Raw genomic sequence first — 23,603 nt, 5'->3', positions numbered from 1 at the left:
AATACACTTTCTTGTTTGGATAACGTGTAAAACGTCTACAAGGAGGGATACATAATAAGTTTTCCCTTCAGAATGCACTGCTTTGCCTGGGATGAGGAATAATTTATAATGGTAACTGTTGCTGGTTAAAATTTGGCTCCTACCCACATTCATGCAAACTCAGCGTTCTAGATTAAAAGAGATTTAAGAGACTTGCCAAGCAAATGCATGGCATCCTTAGATGTATCCTGATTTGAATAAAACAGCTATAAATAATAATATTTTGGGGATTATTGAAAAATTTGACTATAGATTAGTTTTCAGGTGATACTGGAGAATTAATGTTATTATTGTTAGGTATGTTAGCACAGTCATGCAGCAATGAGTCTTTCTTTTTAAGAGATGCATACAAAAATATTTGGGTGTGAAATGTTCTTGTGCGATAATTTGCTTTAAAATTCTTCAGAAAAAAAAAGATAAGCAAAATAGAAAAACAAGATAATGGGTACATGTTATCTATTTCGTATTCTCCCTATTTTTTTGTGTGTTCAATTTTTAAAAGAAATTTACTCCATACATATATCCCACCCCCTCCACTAAGGACCCCAAACTATAAAGTGCTGTGAATATAAGAAAAAGTGAAACAATTCTATGATTCTGAGAGAAAGTCAACACTGTAGGAAAAAGAGAGCCCAGGATTTGGGCTAAAAATCATTAATCTGACCCTGATTAACCCTGTGGCCTTCAGCAGTAACTCAGCCTCTCAGGCCTTTGATTTGTTCATATGTAAAATGAGGGTCATTGTCATTTAGACAACGACCTTCAGGGTATGTTTTAATGTTAAAATTCAGAGTCCTTCCATATCAGATAAGCATCAACTATTCAATAGTTTATGCTGAAGAGTACAGGGGACCAAGAGACCACCGAAATGGGTTCATGAGCCCATCATGCCACTTCTTTGTTGGATCACTTTGGGCACCTCACTAAATTTTTCTGAGCTAGGTCCTCTGCACCTTGCTTGTCTATCATCAAAGGGTCACTGTGAGACTATAATAATATAAGAGGAAAGAAATCGTGATTATTAAGGCATATACTGAACCACATACCTCCATTGGCAACATTAAACTTCACTCCAAACTCTCCCCCTGGTCCTCCAGGGCAGTGGCTGGCTGTTAGAATGATTCCACCAGCTGCCTCTGCCTTGATCTTCCTGATAATGCAGGAGACCGCAGGTGTCGACAACATGCCATTCTGTCCAATAATCAGTCGTCCAATCTAAACCATCCAAAAAAAAAAAATCAATCCAGTTGCTTGGGATTAAAGGCATTTCAACAGGAAAGTGCCCCAGACTCTGTTAACATACAGCCAATCACTTGATAAAAGAAACAGAGTAGGCTTTAGATTAGGGGAGGCAGGGTAGGGGGAGCACTGACATTGTCTCTCCTATCTAATGTCTCTAAGACCATTTGGTGCACCTGCATCTAGTAGCCAATTATTAACCTGTAAATAGGATATGCCTCATTGATCTTCAGTCGTTTGAAACATCTGCTTCTGATAATCGAGGGGTTAGCTTGAATCACACAAGAAGTTCTTAGTTTACTACTGACTCAGAAACTATGCATGTGAACATGCTAGAGATTACAAGAAAAAAGAAATGGAGTGCTTCTCTGCTTCTTCTGCTTCCTGTAACTTAGAACAAGCTCAGAGAGCAAGGGGACTGATTTACTACAACCTCATCATCTGTAGGCATATTTTAACTGTAATCTTCAGGAATGACTTTTCTCCTGAAAGTAGGAATTCTCTTTCTGCTGTTAAGTGACAGCATGTGCTGGAGACATTGGAGAAATTACCCAGTCATGCTAAGGGGAGATCTGGAGGTCATCCATGGATGCAGCCAGATTCTTTCTAGAGCTACAAAACTGACTTTCTAAAAAGTCAGCAACACAGGGCTGAAGAACATTTATTGCTACACCTTGTTTTAAAATTGGATTCAATATCATCCAATCTAGTAGTTCTCAATATTTCTACAAAATAGAATCACTTACGAAGCTTTTTAAAACCCTAGTACTCAAACTGTATTCTAGACTGATGATATTGCAATCTCTGGGGTTGAGAGCCCAGCATTAGTAGTTTTAAAGCTCCACAGATGATTCCAATGTTCAGCCAAGCTCGGTAATAAAGGCCCCTTGTTACTCAAAGGGCTGGCAGCATGGGCATCACCTGCAAGCTTGATAGAAATGCAGAACCTCAGCTGGGCATGGTGGCTCCACCTGAAATCCCAGCACTTTGGGAGGCTGAGGTGGGGAGATCACTTGAGCTCCAGAGTTCGAGACCAGCCTGGCCAACGTGGTGAAACCCTATTTCTACTAAAAATACAAAAATTAGCTGAGCATGGTGGTGCACGCCTGTAGTCCCAGCTACTCCAGAGGCTGAGGTGGGAGAATTGCTTGAACCTGGGAGGCAGAGGTTGCAGTGAGCTAAGATGGCATCACGGCACTCCAGCCTGGGCTACAGAGTGAGACTCTGTCTGAAGGAAGGAAGGAAGGAAGGAAGGAAGGAAGGAAGGAAGGAAGGAAAGGGAGGGAGGGAGGAAGGAAGGAAGGAAGGAAGGAAGGAAGGAAAGAAAGAAAGGAAGGAAGGAAGGAAGGAAGGAAGGAAGGAAAAAGAAAGAAAGAAAGGGAAAGAAAGAAAGAGAGAGAAAGAAAGAGAAAAAGAAAAAAAAGAAAGAAAGAAAGAGAAAGAAAAAAGAAAAAGAAAGAAAGAGAAAGAAAGAAATGCAGAACCTCAAGGCCCACCCAAGGCCTACCGAATAAGAACCTGTATTTTAATAAGATCCTCTCCTCTCTTCCCAGATAATTCATTTGATAAGTACTGATATAACCGACAAGCCAAAACAAACCTTAACATACAGTTCAACAACAAAGTTGCCCTGGCACCATCATTGCTAGAAGTCAGTCACTGATCAAATATAACAATCAGTGAGATCAGGGGGAAAAAAATTACAGAAGAGATCAAAACACACACACACACACACACACACACACACACACACACACACACACACACACACAGAGCTCAAAAGCAAAGTGGCCTTGGGATGATTAATATGGAAATCCACAAGATCCCCAGGCTACATATTTTCAAGTAGAGGAGACAGATTATAAACAAAAAAGCAATAATAATAATAGTTACTAGTGAGGTACATATTAGGAAGGAATTAGACTGCTGTAATAGAGAATTAAGGATGTCAATTTTAATAATAATATAATAATAATAGCTAAGGGAGCTTAGATTTTATTCTAAGTACAACCAGAATCTATTGAAAGGTTTTAAACAGTGGAAGTGACCTGATTGCATTTTTAAACATCATGGGCTGAGCAGCCCAAATGGTCCTATTAAAAAGTAAGTCACATCAAGTCACTAAAACATTCCAATAGCTTTCCTTGTCCCCCACCAACCCAAAACAAAGCCAAAGTCTTCATTGTAGTCTACAAGGCCCTACATAATCTGACCTCCATCATGTACCATTCTCCATCGCCCTCCCGCCCTCCTTCTTCTGTTCCAGCCACAACGGAACAGAACAGCTATTCCTCAAACATACCAAACATGATCCTGCCTCAGGGCCCTTGCATTTTCTTTTTCCTCTGCTTAGAATACTTGCCCAGATATTAACATACCTGCCCTCTATTGTCTTTTGGGTTTCTGTTTCAATGTAAGCTAATCAGAGATAGCACCCTTGACAGCCCTATATAATACTATAGCCAGAAGTCCCTAACTTTTCTATTGTTTCCTATTTCCTTCACCCTGCTATAATTTTCTGGATCACATATTTTGCCTTTAACATTTTCCATATTATTTATTTTCCCACTGTATGTAAAGCCCAAGGACTTTTTTTCACTGCTATATCCCAAGAACCTAAAATAAATCTGGCATGTGGTAAGCGTACAATAAATATTTGTTGAATTAATGAATGGAGAATAATGAATGCATGATGAATGGCTTCTCTGGGAGAAATACCTTGAAGGGGGGCAAGAGCAGAAAGAGGAATATCAGACGGGAGACTCTTCAAGTTGAGTGTTGATAGAGTCTTGGACTAGGCTAGAGCCAACAGAAATGAAAATTAGTCATTTGGTTTGAGATACATTTTTGGAAGGAGGATGAACAGAATATGCAGGTGGACTGGAATATGGAAGAGAGGGGCTGTGGTAAATAGCCTCCAAGATGGCCCCAATGGTCCTTGCCTTTTGGCATTTGTGCCTTTTTGTGGTCCCCTCCCACACTGAACGATGCAGATCTGGGTAAATAGTATATATTGCAGAAGTGATTGTGTGTGACTTCCATGGTGAGGCCATAAATGGCATGGACACTTCTGCCCTGCTCTCTTGGACAGCTTATTTTGGGAGAGGCCAGCCGCCATGTCATGAAGACACTCAAGAAGCCCTGTGAAGAGGAAGCAAGTCCTGCCAACAACAGCCAGCACCAACTTTCCAGCCAAGGGATTGAGCCATCTCACAGTGGATCCTCCAGCCCCCACCAAGCCTTCATATGACCAAACCAATACCAACATGTAACTGTGACCTCATGTGAGTCCCCAAGCCAGAATACCCAACTCCTGTCTCAGAAATGATGAGAAATAATAAATATATGTGCTCACACATATTACCATCTAATTTTCTACATTATATGTTTATTTCCCCACTGTATATAAGATCCAAGGACTGTTTTTTTTTTCACTGCTATATTCCAAGAACCTAGGACAAATCTGGCATATGGTAAGTATACGATAAATATCTGTTGAATTAATTAATGGGAAAAAATAAATGAATGATGAATGGCTGCTCTGGAAAAAATACCTTGAAAAGTGGCAGGAGCGGAAAGAGGAGGATCAGATGGGAGGCTAACAGCCAGCACCACCTTGCCAGCCAAGTGACTGAGCCATCTTGCAGTGGATCCTCCAGCCCCCATCAAGCCCCAACTAAGCCACTAATTTTCATGGTAATTTCTTACACTGCAATAAATAACTAATACTGGACCAGTGAGAAAAGGAGTCAAGAATAATCTCAGCTTTCTACCTTTAATAACTTAATGGATAGTGGTGCTATTAATCAAGTCAGGAAAGAGAAAGGACAATAATTACACCTATAGTATTACCCAAAGTCATGATAAATTATTTTCCATATGCTCTTGCTAAAATTTATGTAGTCATTCAACTCATTTTATTGAGTATCTACCATGAAACCGGCAATATGGAAGAACCTTCTGATATAGAACTGAATATAATTTAGTCACTGCCCTCAAGTAATAAGTCTGGAGAATCAAGAATCTGAAAAATGTTTGTAGCTTTTGTTCAAAATTTTCTCTCAGCCATTTAAAGGGAAAATTATGAAGATTGTATAGTGGTGAGAGACTGGTATAGCAGTCCACAAAAACTTAGGAAGCCCTTCCATAGCACAGAGTCAATGCTGAGGAACAGCTGCCCAGCCAGGGGCTACATTTTCCAACCCACCCTTGCATCTAGGTGTGGCCACATGGTGCATTTGGACAATGGGTGATAAACTAGTATGAGAATAAGAACAGAAGTAATGTGTGTTTCTTCTAGGCTGAGGATATCAGAAAACAGACATATCATCTCTACACTGCTTATTTCTCTTTCTACAGATTCAGTACAGGTAATCATGTGGCTCTAGGCAATGCCAGAGTCACAAGAGGGAAGGAAACTGAGTCCCCATCCCATTTGGTAGACAAGAGTCTTTGCCCACCAGGGACATCCTCATTGGACTATTGTGTGAGTGAGAAATAACATTCTATTGTTTTTAAGGCAATAAAAATTGCCTATTTCAGGTTTATTTATTACAACCACCCACATTTTCTTAAGCAGTAGCGAAAGAAACATAAACAATAGTTTAATGCCAAATCAAAAATGTCAAATGCAAAATTATTTCATGCTATTACAGTATACAATTATGTCCACTTTGGGGCAAGGACTTAGAAAACTGCAGAAATAAACATGTAAAGTTATTAAGTAGGAACGATTATAGATACATTTTCATCTTATTACATTTCAGTTATTTTTGAAAAGGTAATATACATTCTGTTTAAGAAGGTTAAAGTGAGTAATTACACTTGAATAAAGTTTCAACCTGAAATACTTTAGTTATAATTGGAGAATTAACAGAAGATTAAATTCTAGATATCTGGAAATTTTACCTATGTGAGATCTGCTCATTAACCCATCAATACCAGAGAGAAGAGGTATTGCTGGACATGGTCCTATCATCTGGGGGATAAGTACTGGAGGAGATGTGAAAGAGAAGGTGATGGGGCTTCTGAGGTAAGACATGGAAAATCGTGAAGATATTTGTGTCCCTTATGGACACTCACCAAATGGTGACCTAGGCAGAGGAGGATTTTAATAACAGGATGACCAGTTCTGTGGATGTCAATGAGTGGCTTTCCCCCAGCCATTCCTGTCATTGTCCAATGGGCTCATGAGCCAAGTGGCTGTTATGGTTTAGATGTTTGTCTCCTCCAAATCTCATATTGAAATGTAATCCTCAGTGTTAGCGGTGGGGCCCAGTGAGAGGTGTTTGGATCATGGGGGCGAGTCCCTCATGAATGGTTTAGCACCATGCCCTTGATGATAAATGTGTTCTCGCTCTGAGTTTACATGAGATCTGCTTGTTTAAAAGTATGTGGCACCTTCTCTTTTGTTCTCTTGCTCCCACTCTTGCTGTGTGATATGCCTGCTCCCACCTTGTCATCCGCCATGTGTAAAAGCTCCTGAGGCCTCACCAGAAGCCAAGGAGATGCGGGCGCCAGGCTTGTACAGCCTTCAGAACCATGAGCTAAGGAAACTTCTTTTCTTTGTAAATTACCCAGCCTCAGGTATTTCTTTATAGCAATGCAAGAATGCTGTAATACCGTGGCCGTGATGGCAGGGATGAAGGCTATGCATGGGCTCAACAACATGGACATTCACTCACCAAGGCTGACATGGCTATGGCCACTGCAGAGTGCCTACTCTACCAGCAGCAGGGACCAACACTGAGTCTCCTTATGGTACCATTCCCCAAATGATCAGCCAGCTACCTGGTGGTAGATTGGTTAATTTGGGCCATTTCCATCATGGAAGATGCAGCACTTTGTACTTACTAGAATAGACACAAAGAAGAGGAGATATGAAGACAGATGCAAAGATTGGAGTGATGCAGCCACACCCGGGAAGCCAAGGAATGTATTCTGCTGCCAGAAGCTGGAAGAGGCAGGGAGCAGATTCTCCCTAGAGCATCTACAGAGTGTGGCCATGCCGATACCTTGATTTTGACTTCTGGCCTCCAGAACTGTAAGAGAATAAATTTCTGTGATTTTAAACCACCAAATATGTGGTAATTTGTTATGGGAGTCCTAGGAAATGAATACAAAGTTTGTAATCTAATACGAAGTTTGTATTAGCTTCACAAGGCTGCTATAACAAATTGCCATAAACTTGGTGGCTAAAAGCAATTAAAATTTATTCCCTAACAGTTCTGGAGGCCAGAAGTTCAAAATCAAGTTGTCACTGGGGGTCTGCCTCATCGAAAGGCTCTAGGGGAGGATCCTCCCTTGCTTCTTCCAGTTTCTGTTGCCTCCACATATTTCCGAGCTTGTGTTCACATCACTCCAATCTCTGCCTCTGTTTTCACGTCACTTTCTTCTCTGCGTGTCTATGTCTTCTCTTCTGTTCACCCTCTCTCTACCAATTAGCCCAGGATAAATGCCATCAGAAAAGGTATGGCTTTCAAGATCTAGTCATTGATAAAAAGAAATATAACTTTTGGAAGCCCTTTTGTATAAAGAAAAAGCACTCAACTTGAAGTTAAAAGGCATAGGTGTGAGTCTTGACTCTACCCCCTGACATAGGATCAATCATTTAACTTCTCTGAGGCTCTGCGTCTTTATCTGAAAAGCCAAGGAAGAAGAGTGTTGTTAAAATCCACCGAAGATCAGATTCTATAAACAAAAACCCTTTGTTAAATTAACCATGACACAAATTATTCTATTGTCTTCCCCGAATCCCACAACCCCCTCCAACATTTAAAATTCATCTTTAGATAGCAGATTATCCCTTAAAGTACCATTTTACTCTCTGAAAAAGTCCTAGAAATACTACCCTCTGTCAATGCAGCAGACCGCTACCTTGCCAGGAAAAGATGGTCTACTTACATAATTATCCTTAGTTATGTTTACAGCATTGAAGCAGGCAATATCTGACTTTCATTCCTGAGTGAAATCCAGACCACAGCCCAGGGAGGACCAAGCCATGGCATTCTGTTGCTCCCCGGTGAACGTCCCACACCATAGGGTCTGGCTTTGGCTGGAAGAAGGGCAACCTCACCCAGTCCTCCAGAAGGTGCACACACCCAAGCGGATGCTACTGCCATTAAGGGGCATTTCCTTCAACTCCCACGTGGAAAAGGGGGCAAAGTGGACCCTAGTCCACTGTCACTCACACACACGTACAGATCCCAGGGTCCACACAGATACAGATCCCAGGGTCCACATCTATCACATATATGAACATTATCACACAGACCCCTGCAGACACATCTGTGAGGCATATGCATTCCCAAACACACAGACAGACTCATGATAAATTTGTTCCTACCAAGCTGTGACTTCTAAATGCTTGGGGAAACCAAGACATAGTAGAAAGGAGTGTGCAATTATCATTTCCCATGATGCCGTTTCTTAAGAACTCTTTGTGTCTGTCCTTCTAATGGCACCAATGCCTCCCATCAAGCCTTAAATCTCACCTAAATTATGTCATTGGGCTTTCTCATCCATAAATGAGCATACCAGGTGCCAAGGGAATCAATATGCCCTTTCACATGCCTTAGACCAGTGTCCAAAGAAAGATAAAATGTTATTCTATAAAAGCTTTCTCCCAGCATTTCTATTCCTTTACATTTTGTGCCATATACAACTATGGTTTTTTAATGATCTTATTTCTGACAGCTGTTTTTCTTCAGAACATCAACAGCTTCTTTCCTAAATTAGTTTTAGTATGAGTTCCATTTCTAATTAGCTCAAATTAAAGTCCTAGAGAGCAGCGAGGTATTATTTAAACCCTCAGGCTAAAATTTCGGAGTAGGTGCAGAATGTTGACTCTAAATGAGTTCTTCCTGTGACATAACACGCATGAAAGCAGGATTTCTTTCATGTGTGAAATGTCTTAAATCAGACTTACCCTTTGCGATTCTCTTTTAGCTTTAAATGTCATTTAAGAAAAAAAAAAAAAGAAAAGAAAATTAAGCATGACATTCCCCAATATCCTCTGCTCACTGTGTTATAATCCCTATCACTCCCCAAGTGAACTGGAGAGAGTGAAGACACAATGAACAGAAACTTCCCTGATGCTTCACAGAGGAAGTGTTCTCCAGGACCACACAGCCTCCACCATGTCCATCTACGAAGGGTTATGGCAAGCCATATACACAAAGATGCCTGTTTCCTGTCTTCTCGGTTAAAAACAAAAACAAAACACTGGAAGGAAACCCAAAGCCAAGCTGCCATGGGTTGCAGAGTGCCAGCCGTGAAGTAGTGTTGTCCATGGGTAAACAGGAGATGGATAAGGGCAATTTCAAGAAATAACAAACTCGAGGCATGAATGTGGTTATCCAAACATCAAGGGACTCCTTCATTTGCATTTGGATAATTGTGCAGTTATATGATTTGTTACATGGAGACCAGATGGAAGTAAGAGAGCTCATCCTCAACTTCCTGTACCTCTGGAAGCCTTTACACACATGCTGGAGAGATAGATGAGAGTTCATTAGCATCAAACCACCATGGATTTCATAATCAATTACTAATATCTGAATAAGTGCAGAAAAGTCACAGGCATCTAGAAGTGTGGCCCAAGTCCTGTTCTTCAATCGGCCCACCCATTTCTCAAGATTTCATTGAGAAGATCAAGAAATCTAATCTTCCTTGGATGCAAAATGGAGGTGGTGAAAATTGGAAGTACGTCCTTCCTGGTAATGAGGCAATTTCAGTACACAGGAAGTGCTCTGAAATCTTTAAGGTATACAGTCTGACTCACTAGAACAAGAAAAGGCCCCACTTGTTGCCATTTTATGAGGTGACCACCCCAGCTGGATAAGAACTACAAGTGTCCATTGGGTCTACCTGGGTGTGGGTCAAGAAAGCAGAGTTGAGTGCCCTGAGGTAAGCTGAGATTTTGGTTTTCAATGGGAAAGAATGTAAGAATTGACTTCGCCACCTACTGCCTGGGTGACTTTGCACAAGATCCCAAATCCCTATGTATCTCGATTTTGTTATCTAAAAGATCACATGATGGAGGATGTAAGCAAGTAACACAGCCAAGACCCAGTTTACAGTGTCTAGTACCTAACAGACTCTTGACACGTTTCACTTGCCCTTGAGTCAATCTTTCCATGTCACTGAATATTCTTCCACAACACGATTTTAATGGATATAGTCGTCCATTGTTTAAATGTACCATTATTGACCAATGTAAAAATGTTCTTTTACCTCAAATTTTTATATGTAAAACAAAAACATGTTTGAGGACTAAACCCACACTGTAGTATAAATTAAACTGGATGTACGCCAGGCATGGTGAGTCACACCTATAGTCCCAGCACTTTGGGAAACCAAGACAGGAGGATGGCTTGAAGCCAGGAGCTCAAGAGCAGCCTGGGCAATACAGCAAGACCTCATCTCTACAAAAAAATAAGAAAAACTAGCTGGCCATGGTGGCGTGCACCTGTAGTCCCAGCTTCTTGGGAGGCTGAGGTGGGAGGATCCACGGAGCCCAGGAGTTTAAGGCTGCAGTGAGCTTGGATAACGACTGCACTCCAGCCTGGATGACAGAACAAGAACCTGTTTCAAAAAAGAAAAAAGAAAAAAAAACCTAAAAACTAAAAACTGGATGTAGTTTGCTAATAACTAAACAGCAAATTAATTGTAACATGCTTACATATCAACGATGTCTTTCTTCTTTGATCATAAACCTGCTCACTAAGAAGCTGCTGAAGTCCATGGTAGTGACAGGTAAATGTCTGCATCCTTGTCCTGACCTGCATCTTCTTTGATTGTCCCCATCTGTGTCTCCGACTGGCACTGCCGAACCGGCTTGCTACCTGATCAATGTTGTACTGAACCGGACTGCTAACTGATCAATGTTGTTGAGCTCACTGCACAAAGCTGTTCTTACAAGGTAGATTTCTGCCTGGAATAGTCATACTTACACTGTTTATATTCCTTACTCCTGATCCATCCAACGCAGCACAAGTTCTATTTATTGCCATAGAAACATAGGTCATTTGGAAACACCTCCTTCATTTCTACGGAATGTTCAAACATTTCTGACATTTTGGACTCTGTTCTAGCCTCTTGTTAAATATATCCAGAAAAGAGACAAAGCTTTATGGGGGGGGGGGCTATATGCACACATATGCTATAGAATAAGCTATCTAAATGCTTAAAAATACTTTCCATCTGGCACCGCACCTTAATAGGTAGACAGAAATTAAGTATGTGTATATCTATCTGTATAGATACGTATAAATATTTATCCCCAAAACAAAAACTCATTCTCTTACTTATACATAGGTAGAATATAGGTGAATATACATATACATTTATAGGTAGAACAAAAAAAACACTCAGCCTCTTTAGGGCCATGTGTTTTCTCTGAGTAATTGTCACAATTAATTAAAATACATGTGTATGCCTTTTTAGATAAATTCCATCAGACCAGTTTCTGTCTGGTTGGAAAATAATAACTGCCTATTTGCTAAGTGCCCCTGCCCCCATACTATGTTCCAGTGAACTAAAGACCTCTGGCAATCATAGATTTACAACTCAGCAAGATTAAACAATCTATTGTTATTTATGACATCCAAGCTGGATCTTCTGTATTATATTCCACATTAGCATCTATCACTTTACATTTGGGAGATCCTGTCCAAAAAATGATTATGCCTCCTAACCAAACATTCAGCAGGGCTGCAGGAACAGGCCCCCTGAACAAACATCCTGCCAAAGTACTTTAAAGCACCGTGAGCTCCCACAGCTGTGCATTTTCAGACGACTCAGCAGATTAGCGTGGAGTCTCTTAGCCTCTGCTTGGTCTGTTCCTTTCAGTGATCTCTCACATGGCCCAGTCCATTCGGTTTGAAAATCCTCATGAAATGAGCAGATTATGATCTGGCTTCAGTAGAGGGCCATGGGGTGGGCATGGAGGGGAGAGGGTTTGCTCTTAACACAGCCTGAGCCTCAGAAAGGTTTCAGATGGAAAAGCATGGCACTGACTCAGCTCATGCTTCACAGGAAATAATGCACAGACCACACCAAAAAAGCCCTTTATGTTGTGTGAAAGTCTATGCCGGAGCAGCTGCTGCCACCTCATGTACTGTGATAGAGTGTGCATGTGTGTGTTTGTGTGTGCATGAGTGTGAGTATGCACACAAATGTGTGCTGGGAGGGGGAGGAGATCACACCTTCCACAGTCGCCACCTCAGCCTTAGCTAGCAGCATGGAGAAATGCCAAAAGTCAAGAGGAAACTGCACCAAAGCAACTGTGATCACCACATCAGCAGGCGCTTTCTGGTTAGTAAAGCTACTGGGACTGAAAAACACACACGATCTCGTCCTTCTTTTATTTTAATCAGAGCAAAATATTTTTATAATAATTGTGTTATATGAATAAATAATTCATAACGCTGTAACCCATTATCACATTCAATCCTCCCAACAACCCTAGAAGATATGTAGACAAGTATTATTACTTTCCCCATTTTTATAAATGAGGAAATAAACCCCAGGAGGCTAGGCGACTTCCCCACGGTCATAGAAGTTGCAAACAGTAGTATCATGATTCAAATCCAAAGCTTCTCCTTTTGTCTTTATCATTTTAATTTTGAAGGTAATGCATATGCATGTATGATCTTTTAAATCCAGAGATGTATATGGAATACATAGGAAAAGGGACTCTCCTTCCCCATTATACACCCCCTCCACCCAAGCTATATACACTGTTGACTAGAGTATGTCCTTTCAATCCTATTTTCTATGCCTACATTATATACAGAAAAGCAGGATTACGTTACACACAATATTCCAGTCATTGCTGTTTTTCACCAACAAGCTATCATTCACATCTTTTTCATACTACATATAAATTTATATCCTTTATTTTAGTGGTGTATATTGTGCAGTTGTGTCATAAATTATGTACCTGTTCTCTGTTGAACATATAGATTTTTTCTGAGTTTTTCCTTAGCAAAATGCTGCAGTGAGTACCCTTGTACACAGATGTTTGTACATTTGTTCTAGAAAAATCTACAGTAAAGATTCTTAGATTAAGAGATTCCCAGGTTATTAGAAAACTACTCTATTAATTTAGATATATACTTCCAAATTGCCTGACCAAAAAGTTATGTCAATTTAACTTCTATGAACAGTATACAAACATGACAATTTTCCATCACCTACACCAACTCTGGGTAATTTCATCTTTTTTACAAGTTGATGGATTGTTTTAATTTATATTTCTCTGGTTATCAATAAGGTTGGCCACCTGTTCATGTCTTATTATTGATGATATTTGTATTGAATTGTTTGAATTTTCTTGATTTCAAAAAACGTTTTACATGTCATAGATATTAAATATTTGTTGTAAAACTCTCCTTCCAGTATTTTGTATGTGTTTGGTCAAGTAGAATAAACTCTCGTCCTCTGATTTCAGATTCCTTTCTCTTTCCATTAGAAATCTCTAAATGTAAAACTACATATTGATAGCTAAAAACCAGGATGTTTACTAGAGAAAAAGAATACAAAGGCAATAATTAAATATTATATTTATACAAAATACCTACTAGTACCAACTTAAAAAGAGAAAGTAAAAGTCAAATGCTTCTACGACTTCAGACTAAGAAAAAGAACTTTTGAGGTTGAATGTTCCTGAAATTTTTCTTTTCATACAACTACGGACATGACTTCAAAAGTTGATGTTACTAAAAATGGAAGATATGAAAGATATTTGAAGACTCAGAGAAGGTGGATTTTCATTTTAACAAGTCACATATATATTCTAGATATCCTCTTATTCGTAACTAAGAGAGTCAAATCAGATGAAAGAATCTAAAAATTTCCCTTTGACTGTGTTAAGTAGAAGTAGTAGAGGCATATTGGCCAAATCTTGAGTGTTTGCAAATTGACTCTTAAGGCTATAGGCTGGCACAGGTCATTGAAGCCCTAGCTTTTTATCTTTAATTTTAAAATCCCCAAACAATTTATACTAATTTTTCTTGTCCATTATTTCCAAATAATCTTGTTTAAATGTTATTACAGTGCTTGCTCATGTTACTGTTGTCTAACAGAAGGGTATCCGGGGCCTTAAAACTGAGAGGGTTAGGATTAATGATTCCAATACCTATGCTTGGACATCTCCAAAAGTGGGCTCCAACTTCTTGTCCTCAAGTCTGTATAGAAACTAGCAAACTTCCAGAGTTCACAAAAGGCTCAAAGAGAACAGATATTTTATAGAAAATTCTTAGAGCAAGTTTCACGCATAATGTTGCTGATGTGTGTCTGCCTTTTCAATAAACATCACTATGCTTTATCACAAGATTTAATAAAGCAGCTTAGTTAAAAATGCCATCTGGGTCTCTGGACACATTAAACAAAGCTTAAAATAACCACCCCAGCAACTGGGAGGACCCAGCTGTTCTCATAATCTGTCCCACTCCTTTTACTTCCCCATAAAAAGAGTGAATGAAGACCACAGACTAAAAGCATCCAGAAGGAACTGACACAAACAGGGAGATAGATGGAGCCAAGGGCTCCTGTAAGTTTGCTATTGCTCACATAATAGATTTGCTAATTCCACAACCTGCGGATGGTGATTCAGAATGGGAAGCAGAAAGAGGGAAGAGAGAATCATAGAAGGGCTCATTCAAGTTTTCTAATGTATCACAAACCTGTCCTCCCTAATGTCTGGATCATAGCAGCCCATTCCATTCACCTATTCTCTAGTGAACTCCAATAGAAAATACAAAGCCATCACCACCCAGTTCTTTCTCCCTTCTAGAGATGAGCTATTAGCCACCCAATCCCAGATTCTCAGATCCATTCCAGGAAAGAAGCCCTAGGTATTGAAGCACAGCTTTCCCTCCCTCCCTTCTTTCTTCCACCCCAAGATTTGTTCCCCAGATAGTTCTAGTAAATGCAAAACCAAGTATATTCTCATTCTTTAGAGCAACCAGCTTTTCATGGCCAACTGGAATCAAATACAACCTGCACAAACATCTATCTGGAGGGCACTCCCAAGGCTCCTACTGAGCCAGCCTTCTGCATACCACTGCATTTCAGCTTCCTAGTTCACAAGACACTGAGACATTCTTGAATTCTGCAAGGTGCACTGTGTGTTAATATCTTTGCTGCTCATCATGTGGCCAATAAAGGGCATGACTAGTCTACAAATAAATTTTCTCTTGGCTAAAACTTGCAACAAAACTGTAAGCTGTTTAACAAGGGGCCCACTACAGGTTATATTCAATATATACAGTCAAATCATAACTATCTGAGATATATTCAGTTGACCATACACCTTTATATTTCAGTAAAAGGTCTTTACATTTCCCAGTGCTATCGATATTACAAAGTGCTTTCATATGCAGTGCTTCATCTGATTTGCAGGATCATTAAATGATCCTGTCATATCTGATTTTTAGATGAGGAAACAAGTGGTTTCTGGGTATTTCAAGAGGCTAACGCATCTGCCCTCCAACTTGTATGTGAAAACCAAAAACAAAATTCCAAGGCCCCTCAACCATCTGAATGGACTTTGACTCTTTTGGTCAATATATGGCAGAGCTAGGAAAAGAAGGTGAGTCTTCCAGCTGCTGATACAGGGTTTTTTCTGCCATACTCCATTACCTCCAAGGCTAAAGTCAAAAGAGGGTGTGGTTATCACATGAAAAAATCTGGTTTGGATTTCCCAAATGTGTATGTAGTATTTGGTGATTTACCTTAATTTAACCTACAGTTCTTTTGGGTTGTAACAGTCTGACTCCATTTTTGAAAACAAAACAAAATCGATTTTAAATGCTGAATTATAGATCTTTGCTGTCCAGTATGGTAGCTACTAACCACTTATGGTTATTTGCATTTCTATTTTAATTAATTAAAATTCAGTAAAATGCAAAATTCAGTTCTTCAGTTGCTCTAGCCACATTTCAAGTGTTACAGTAGTCACATATGGCTAGTGGCTGGGACAATGCAGATTATAGAACAGTTCCATCATCAAAGAAACTTCTATTGAACAGTGCTATTATATAATGTCATCTCCAGAGAAAGAAGACTTTAGAAAAAGTCAGAACCGGCCGGGCGCAGTGGCTCACACGTGTAATCCCAGCACTTTGGGAGGCCAAGGCAGGCAGATCCCTTGAGGTCAGGAGTTCAAGACCAGCCTGGCCGACATGGTGAAACCCCGTCTCTAGTAAAACTACAAAAAATTAGCTAGGCGTGGTGGTGCATGTCTGTAACCCCAGCTACTCAGGAGGCTGAGTTGGGAGAATCACTGGAACCCAGGAGGCAGAAGTTGTAGTGAGCCAAGATTGTGCCACTGCACTCTAGCCTGGGTGACAGAGCAAGACTCCATCTCAAAAAAAAAAAAGAAAAGAAAAAGAAAAAGTCAGAAACATCTTGAGGCAGGCATAGTGCTGTCATCTGTCCAATATTGAAGATGATTTAAGAATAAGAAAGAAGAAGAGAACAAAGAAGAGAAAAAGAATTTGCCTTAGGTGTACCTACCCAGAAAAGGACAAAGGCATTCTTGTAGTCAGTGTGTTGTATTTTAGCTCTTAAACTTTTTAAGAGATTAGAATAATGTGACACATAGAAGATCTAAACCACTGAAGAGGCTCTGAAGCAGATAAAAGTAGAAAGAAAATAAAAAACTAATTAGTTACAAACTAAGCTTAACCACAATTCGTTTAAACGATACTATTTACTCTTCACATGATTGGTTTTTCTTTTGCTTTATAGTAAGACATAGTTTATATCTTTAAAGGGGAATTAAAATATTTCTGGGAATTTTTGAAAGTAAGTTCACACAGCCACATAAAAACTACAGAAACAGATAAAACCTGTCTTCTCATTTATTCCCTAATCCATTCAAATTAAATATAAAAATCCAAGCAGCCACAGTGATATTCAAAAAAGCAAAAGTGAGACAAAACAAAATTCATTTGTCACCTGTGGAGGTAGTTAACTCACCTAATCTTCACTCCAAACACCAGTAATTTTTAAAAGACAGAAATAAACATGTTCTGCCTTCCCGGAAGGAACTATGTTTCAGGGTAGCCGAATAACCCAGTTGTGAAGAAAATGGTCTGCTTATAGAAAAATGCCAGCTAAAACATGTAGATAGAATTAGAGAATTAGAAATTCACCATTTTGAAACCCCTAATGAAATAATCAACTCAAGCAAGGATCATTAATAAATGCTAAAACAATCAAGTAACTATTGATACAGAATATAACTGAATATACACATGGTACAAAGTTCACGTCACAGACTACTGGCTTGACCCAAGGGGGAATATAGCAGAGGAGATAGGCAGTGATCACCCTAACCTTGCGATCATCTCACCATCACTAATGATGGGATGTGAATACACATTATTGCCTATGAAATAGTCTTTAAAAAAAGAAGTTGAACCTGAATCTAACTAAACCTTGCAATGGGCTGAACGTGTATGTCTTCCCAAAATTAATATGTTGACATCCTAACCCCAAAGGTGCTGGTATTAAAAGGTGGGGCCTTTAGGGGGTCATTAGATCATAAGGACAGAGTCTTCATGATTGGAATTAGTGCCCTTATAAAAGAGGCCCCAGAGAGCTAGCTAGTCTCTCCCACTATGTGAGGGCCCAGCAAGAAGGCCAATCTATGAACCAGAAAGTTGGTCCTAACCAGATATCAAAACCACATGCTCCTTGATCTTAAACTTGCTTGCCTCTAGAACTGTGAGAAATAAATTTCTGTTCTTTATAAGTCATCCAGTTTTTGGTATTTTGTTATAGCAGGCCTAAAAGCCTTTAGAACTAACTTCCAGTTAACCAGGAAAAAACAGAGTGAAAAGTTAAATGACACCATAAAAAGCAACCAGAAAATTCCAGAAGGGGAAATATTCTACAGGACAACTGACTAGTTTTTCAACAAGTCAATTTCACTAAATAAATACATAAACAAAGAGTATGGGTATTTTCCAGGTTAAAAAAGTCTTGAGCTAAATAATCAAATGCAATGTGTGTCCCTTGATTAGAAGAAACTAATTTGAACAAACCAGCCACAAAAGATATTTCAGGGAGACCAAGCTGGAAGGATCACTTGAGGCCAGGAGTTTGAGACCAGCCTGGGCAACGTAGTAAGACCTCCATCTCTACAAAAACAATAAATTAGCTGGGCATGGTGGTGTGCACCTATAGTCCTAGCTACTCAGGAAGCTGAGGCAGGAAGATCACTTGAGCCCAGGAGTTTGAGGCTGCAATGAGCTATGATTGTTTCACTGCACTTCAGGCTGTGTGAAAGAGCAAGACTTTGTCTCAAAAAATAAAAGGACATTTCATAATAATTGAGGAAATCTGAATGTGGACTGGGTAATAAATGATATAAAAAAGCCATTTTTTATTTTGTTTGAAAAGATGATTTTGTAACTATACAGGAAAATGTTCTTATTTTTTTAGAAATCTGTACTAAAGAATTTAGGGGTAAAATATCATTTTCTTTAATATACTTTCAAACACAAGCAAAAAATAGTCATGACACAAATATAGCAAAATATTTACAATCTATGTTCTATGCTTGCCTGTGAGTGCCATTAATCTCATCTCTCTGCTTTTCTGAAAGTTTGAAAATTTCAAAGTTTTATAATAAATTTTTTTACATCCCATAATTTTATAATAAATTTTTTAAAGTTTGAAGCAAATCAACAACTATAGCTTCAAAAATATCCTGACTCACAATAAACATTGAACAGTGTATATTTCTCCCATTTCCTAAATAAGTTGGCCCAGGAAGGAGTATGAGAGCTGCCATAGCTCTCCCAAGGCTCATTATTCTCCATCACTCCATGGGAAATCCCAAAATAAATTTTTAAAAAAGTTGTTTAAATTTATAGTGTTTTTGATTCTATAATAATTTTATAATAAAATAATTGTAAAATGTTTTTGATTTTATATTTTTAATTTATAAAAATTTTTATACATGTTTATGTTTGAAATGTCTATTTGAAACTTTATGAGATATTAAAATATAAGTAATATAGTTCATCATTTTAGAAATGCCATGCTTTTCTTCTCCAGCAATTACATAATCAAAGAGTAACTGTAGTTTTTCCTAGAACATTGCTTTATAGGCTGGGCATGGTGGTTCATGACACTTTAGGAGGCCAAGGCAGGCAGATCTCTTGAGATCAGTAGTTTGAGACTAGACTGGGCAACACAGAGAAACCCTATGAGTAGTAAAAACACAAAAATCAGCTGTGCGTAGTGGCGTGCACCTATAGCCCCAGCTACTCAGGAGGCTGAGGTGGGAAGATCACCTGAATCTGGGGAGGTCAAGGCTACAGTGAGCCAAGACTGTACCATTGCACTCCAGCCTGGGCAACAAAGTGAGACCGTGTCTCAAAAAAATGAAATTTAATTTCAAAAAAGAAAATTGCTTTGTAAAATTAACTTTTTCAATCAAAACCAAGATTTTTCAGATATAGAGAATGCAGCCCACTGGTCAGATTTGTCAGTTCAAAGAGAATAAATTCTAGTTTCCTATTTTTCTAGCCTGCTTATGATTATCCAATAGGATATCAAAAAAGACCAAAGCCTTTGGGATCCATGTTCAGTATTCCTGAGTCTAACTCAGGATGCCAAATCAGGAGACAAGCACATTCTCATCAATTTTCAATCATTCGAGACCAATTTTGCTTATAATTATCCAGTTCTTTTAGACCACCTTTCTCCTGAAGCCAGCCTTATGGCTATTCACTTCACTTTAGCATAAGCCCCCAAGAAGGTGAACAAAATGAGGAAACGATTGGTTAAAGTTGACATTTGAAATTCTGAAACATGTCCACCATTCCCTTCACCCATGCCCGCCCCTCTTAGAAGTAGTACTTTCAGATTATTTAAGAGTCGATGCTTCTATGTGGATTTTGTCATCTGTCCTTTATAACAGCTAGTAGGTTTAATTTGACTCTATTTTAAGCATATATTGACCTATGCTAATTATCTGTTAAAATAAATTCCACTCTTAGAGTTAATAAAGTGTGTTTGTCATGGAAGACCCATTGAAGTAAGAAGCTGAGGAGCCCTTATGGTAAAGTGGGACAAGAAATAATAAGACATAATAATTTTCCCATGCAAATCAACAACCGTAGCTTCAAAAATATCTTGACCCACAACAAGTATTGGACAGGCCATGTTTCTCTCACTCCCTAAAAAATTGGCTCGGGAAGGAGTATGAGAGCTCCCATAGCTCTCCCAAGGCTCATTATTCTCCATCACTCCACAGGAACAGCCTGTCAGAGAAGAGTGAAAGACCATTTGTCAACCTCTCTTCAACTCCCTGATTCTAGCCAAACTTCATCAATCTCAAGTGAGGAGCCAGAGAGAAATCAAACCCCATATATCCAGCATCATTGTCTACTGGAGTCAAAAATCACAATTCCACTACCCACCCCAACACCACTGGCCCTGTTTCTCCCAATTGCTTTTTATTGTGTTTTTTAAAAAATCCTCTTTCCCCATCCCTGCAACACCGAGAAGGAGGAATTATAGTAGATAAATATGAAGCATGGAGATCCTTTAAAAATGTTTTTAATAATAAATGAGAAAATGAAAAGGAGAGGGTTGGGAAGGAAGGAGGGAATTCAAATGCCAGGGAATTGTTCAGTCTCACTTTTAAAGATGTTAACACTCATTTATACATCTGCAAGACACTCCCCTTAAAGAAAAGTTCTATGAGTGTGGGTCTGGTTGCATGAATAAGGATAAAATTACTTTTTTAGACGATGTTTCCCACATATCATTCAGAGACCCCTGAAGTTAGGTATCCCTCTTGTAGATGTCCTTGAGATGCTGCTGGACCTGGGAAAGAGGAAACTGGGATACGGGTCTATGCCAAAAGGTGCTTCTAGTTATAGGACAGAGAGGAAAGGGGCAGAGGGAGAAAAACCCGAAGTCTGAGAATCTGGATTGCAGAAGACTACCGAGGTCGTGGGAGAAGGGAGAGAAAACAAGGATGAAAAGCGAAAGGGGAAGAGGCATGAAATGTTGTCAAATGTCAAAAGGCATTTGGAGAGAAGTTGGGAATTGCATTAAGAAAACCACTGCAAATCTCATTTCAGACCATTTAGAGATATGCCCCCTGGGAACTGCGAGCTCAGGCTGTTTAGCATCAAACAAATGGATCCACTCCATCCCTACCCTAATTAAATAAATCATTCAGTAATTCCACTGGGTAAAAGAACCAAAATATTAAAAACTTTCAGGGCCTACTCTTGCCAAATATGCCAGGGATCGTGTGTGTGTGTGTGTGTGTGTGTGTGTGTGTGTTCTGAGACACCACTACTGTTAAATAGGCAGAGCTAAGACTTAGGGGACTGGCAGATTATTGCAAAAAGGGCACGGGGCAGAGGGACTATGTTGTGAGCCTGGGAAAGAAGTTTGTGTGGGGACTGTGGGCAGTGAACGCGTTGGGAACAATATGGAAAACTGGGAGCTGCCTTGGAATCTACAGGGCCGGGTAAGAGAATGTCCGAAAGAAAAATGAGCAGGTGCGGGATGTGTGCAGAGTCGGAGAAGAGTCCAGGGCACCCGGAGTGGCTCCAGGAATGACGGACACCCCTCAAGGCTTTTGGGGGCGGTGGGTACTAATAGAACCCAGTGTCCGGGGTGCGCCGGGGAGGCTGCGAGCACGGCGGGAGTGGGGCGCTGGAGGGTGAGGACGCGGGATTGAGGAAGCAAAGCCGGGGCCGGGCAGGGGCCCCCCAGCTGGGCCCGGAGGCAGCAGGGGTACAAGGGCTAGGAGAGGCCATGGCGGCAGCGCGGCAGGAAGCGAGGGGCATCCGGACACTCACCCCGTTGGCCGCGGCCATCTGCACCACGATCTCGATGGCCATCCTGCTAAAGTACCTGCCGTCGCTGCCCACCACCATGGTGCAGCCCCGACGGTCGCGCAGGTCGATGGATGACAGCACGCTCTGGATGAATTTGGGCAGGTAGTTGCGCTGGCCCTTGAAGAGGCCGGTAGGTCGCCGTAGACCCCCGCCGCCAGCCAGCCGCCGGTCCTCGTAGAGCGCGGTGGGCACTGTCAGCATCGGGATGGGGCTCCCCTGCGTGGTGCCTTCTGGCCGGTCCTGCTGCGGGTCCCGGGGCCGGAGGGAATCTGCAGCCTGCCGGGGGCCTCCGCCAGCCTGGCCGCGTGCCGGGACTCCGCCTTGCGCCCGGGCCCCCTCTCCGGCAGGTCGGCGCCCTGCGCCCGCCCGCCTGGGGACCGCCCGCCCCTCCTCTCCACGCGGCCGCTCGCTGACTCCCTCGGCGGAGATTGCTTCTGCCTTCCTGTAAAGTTTTCTCCCGCCCACCTTCTCCGCTGCCAGACCGCCCGAGGTGCCCTCAGTTTCTCCCCAAGTTGGACTCACTTTTGGGGTGTCCCAAAAGACTGATTCCAGGGCCTGCTAGCCCGACCCCGGTGACGCCTGCACCCGCGCCTGGCCCCAGCCTTCACGCGCGATCGCCGCCCTCCAGGGCACACCCTCCACCAGAAAACAGCCGGCGGGCGGCGAGACTTTGGGCAGAGTCCAGGTTCCTCTCCGGCGCCAGGCCCGTCTCCCTGTATCCCTGGGAGTGCGCAGCCTACACGCACCAGTTTCTCTTTAGAACAAGCACGGGGAGGGATTTGGGAGGGGGCTGAAACCTTTTGCCATCAGCGAACAGCCTCAGCCAAAAATAACCCTGGAAAGGCGAGCTAAGAATGGTTATCTCCTGCCAGCGCTGAAATCGGAGGCTGGGCGCTGCGTGTGGGGTGTGTGTGTGTGTGTGTGTGTGTGTACCCTCCCACCCCGACCATTTGTTGAAGGGAATCACCACTGTCAGACTTCAATCCAACAGGACCTACTCGAGCCATCCACACTTTCCCCAGCCTCCTCCAAAACAGCACACTTTCCAGTATGGACAATTCTTTTTTTTTTTTTTCACTTGTTTGTTTGTTGTGGTGGTTGCAACAGCAGCAACACAGACGACACATATTTCCCTATTCTTCTCGCCCTTCTCACCCTCCCTACCCAGCTCCTGCCTTAGAAACAGGCTTGGCCTACACTGTATCTGTCCACACTGTCTGAACTCTTCCCTGAATTAATCGTTTTCAATAGGAGGGGGCTAAATCCCTTATTAATGCCCTACCAGGAGTGAATGAATAAAGCCAAGTTAAAGGGGAACTGGGTACCACATACTGTGCTAGGTTCCTTTGCATGTATCCTTTCATTCTGCTGGAGCTAAAGATGTTCTGCCTCCTCTCCATAAAACGCACCCAAACTCCAAAACCAGGAAATTCTCCATAG

At 41.1% G+C, this 23,603-nt stretch overlaps 1 protein-coding gene across 1 annotated transcript; it reads right to left on the bottom strand.

Moving 5' to 3' along the window:
• Positions 1 to 801: 801 nt before the first annotated feature.
• LOC129394893 (phosphoglucomutase-like protein 5) lies at positions 802 to 22,542 on the bottom strand. The gene is made up of 2 exons (XM_055104740.2): positions 22,125 to 22,542; positions 802 to 1,254 (listed from the first exon to the last, which is right to left on the bottom strand). The coding sequence occupies exons 1-2, from the start codon at positions 22,362 to 22,364 to the stop codon at positions 1,027 to 1,029; spliced, it is 468 nt and encodes a 155-aa protein (XP_054960715.1). The 5' UTR covers positions 22,365 to 22,542; the 3' UTR covers positions 802 to 1,026.
• Positions 22,543 to 23,603: the final 1,061 nt, after the last annotated feature.

Source organism: Pan paniscus, chromosome 21 (genome assembly GCF_029289425.2).
Source record: "Pan paniscus chromosome 21, NHGRI_mPanPan1-v2.0_pri, whole genome shotgun sequence".
In the NCBI taxonomy this organism is placed as follows: Eukaryota; Metazoa; Chordata; class Mammalia; order Primates; family Hominidae; genus Pan; species Pan paniscus.
The sequence above is the reverse complement of the archived record's forward strand: the minus strand, read 5'-3'. Positions and strand labels throughout refer to the sequence as shown.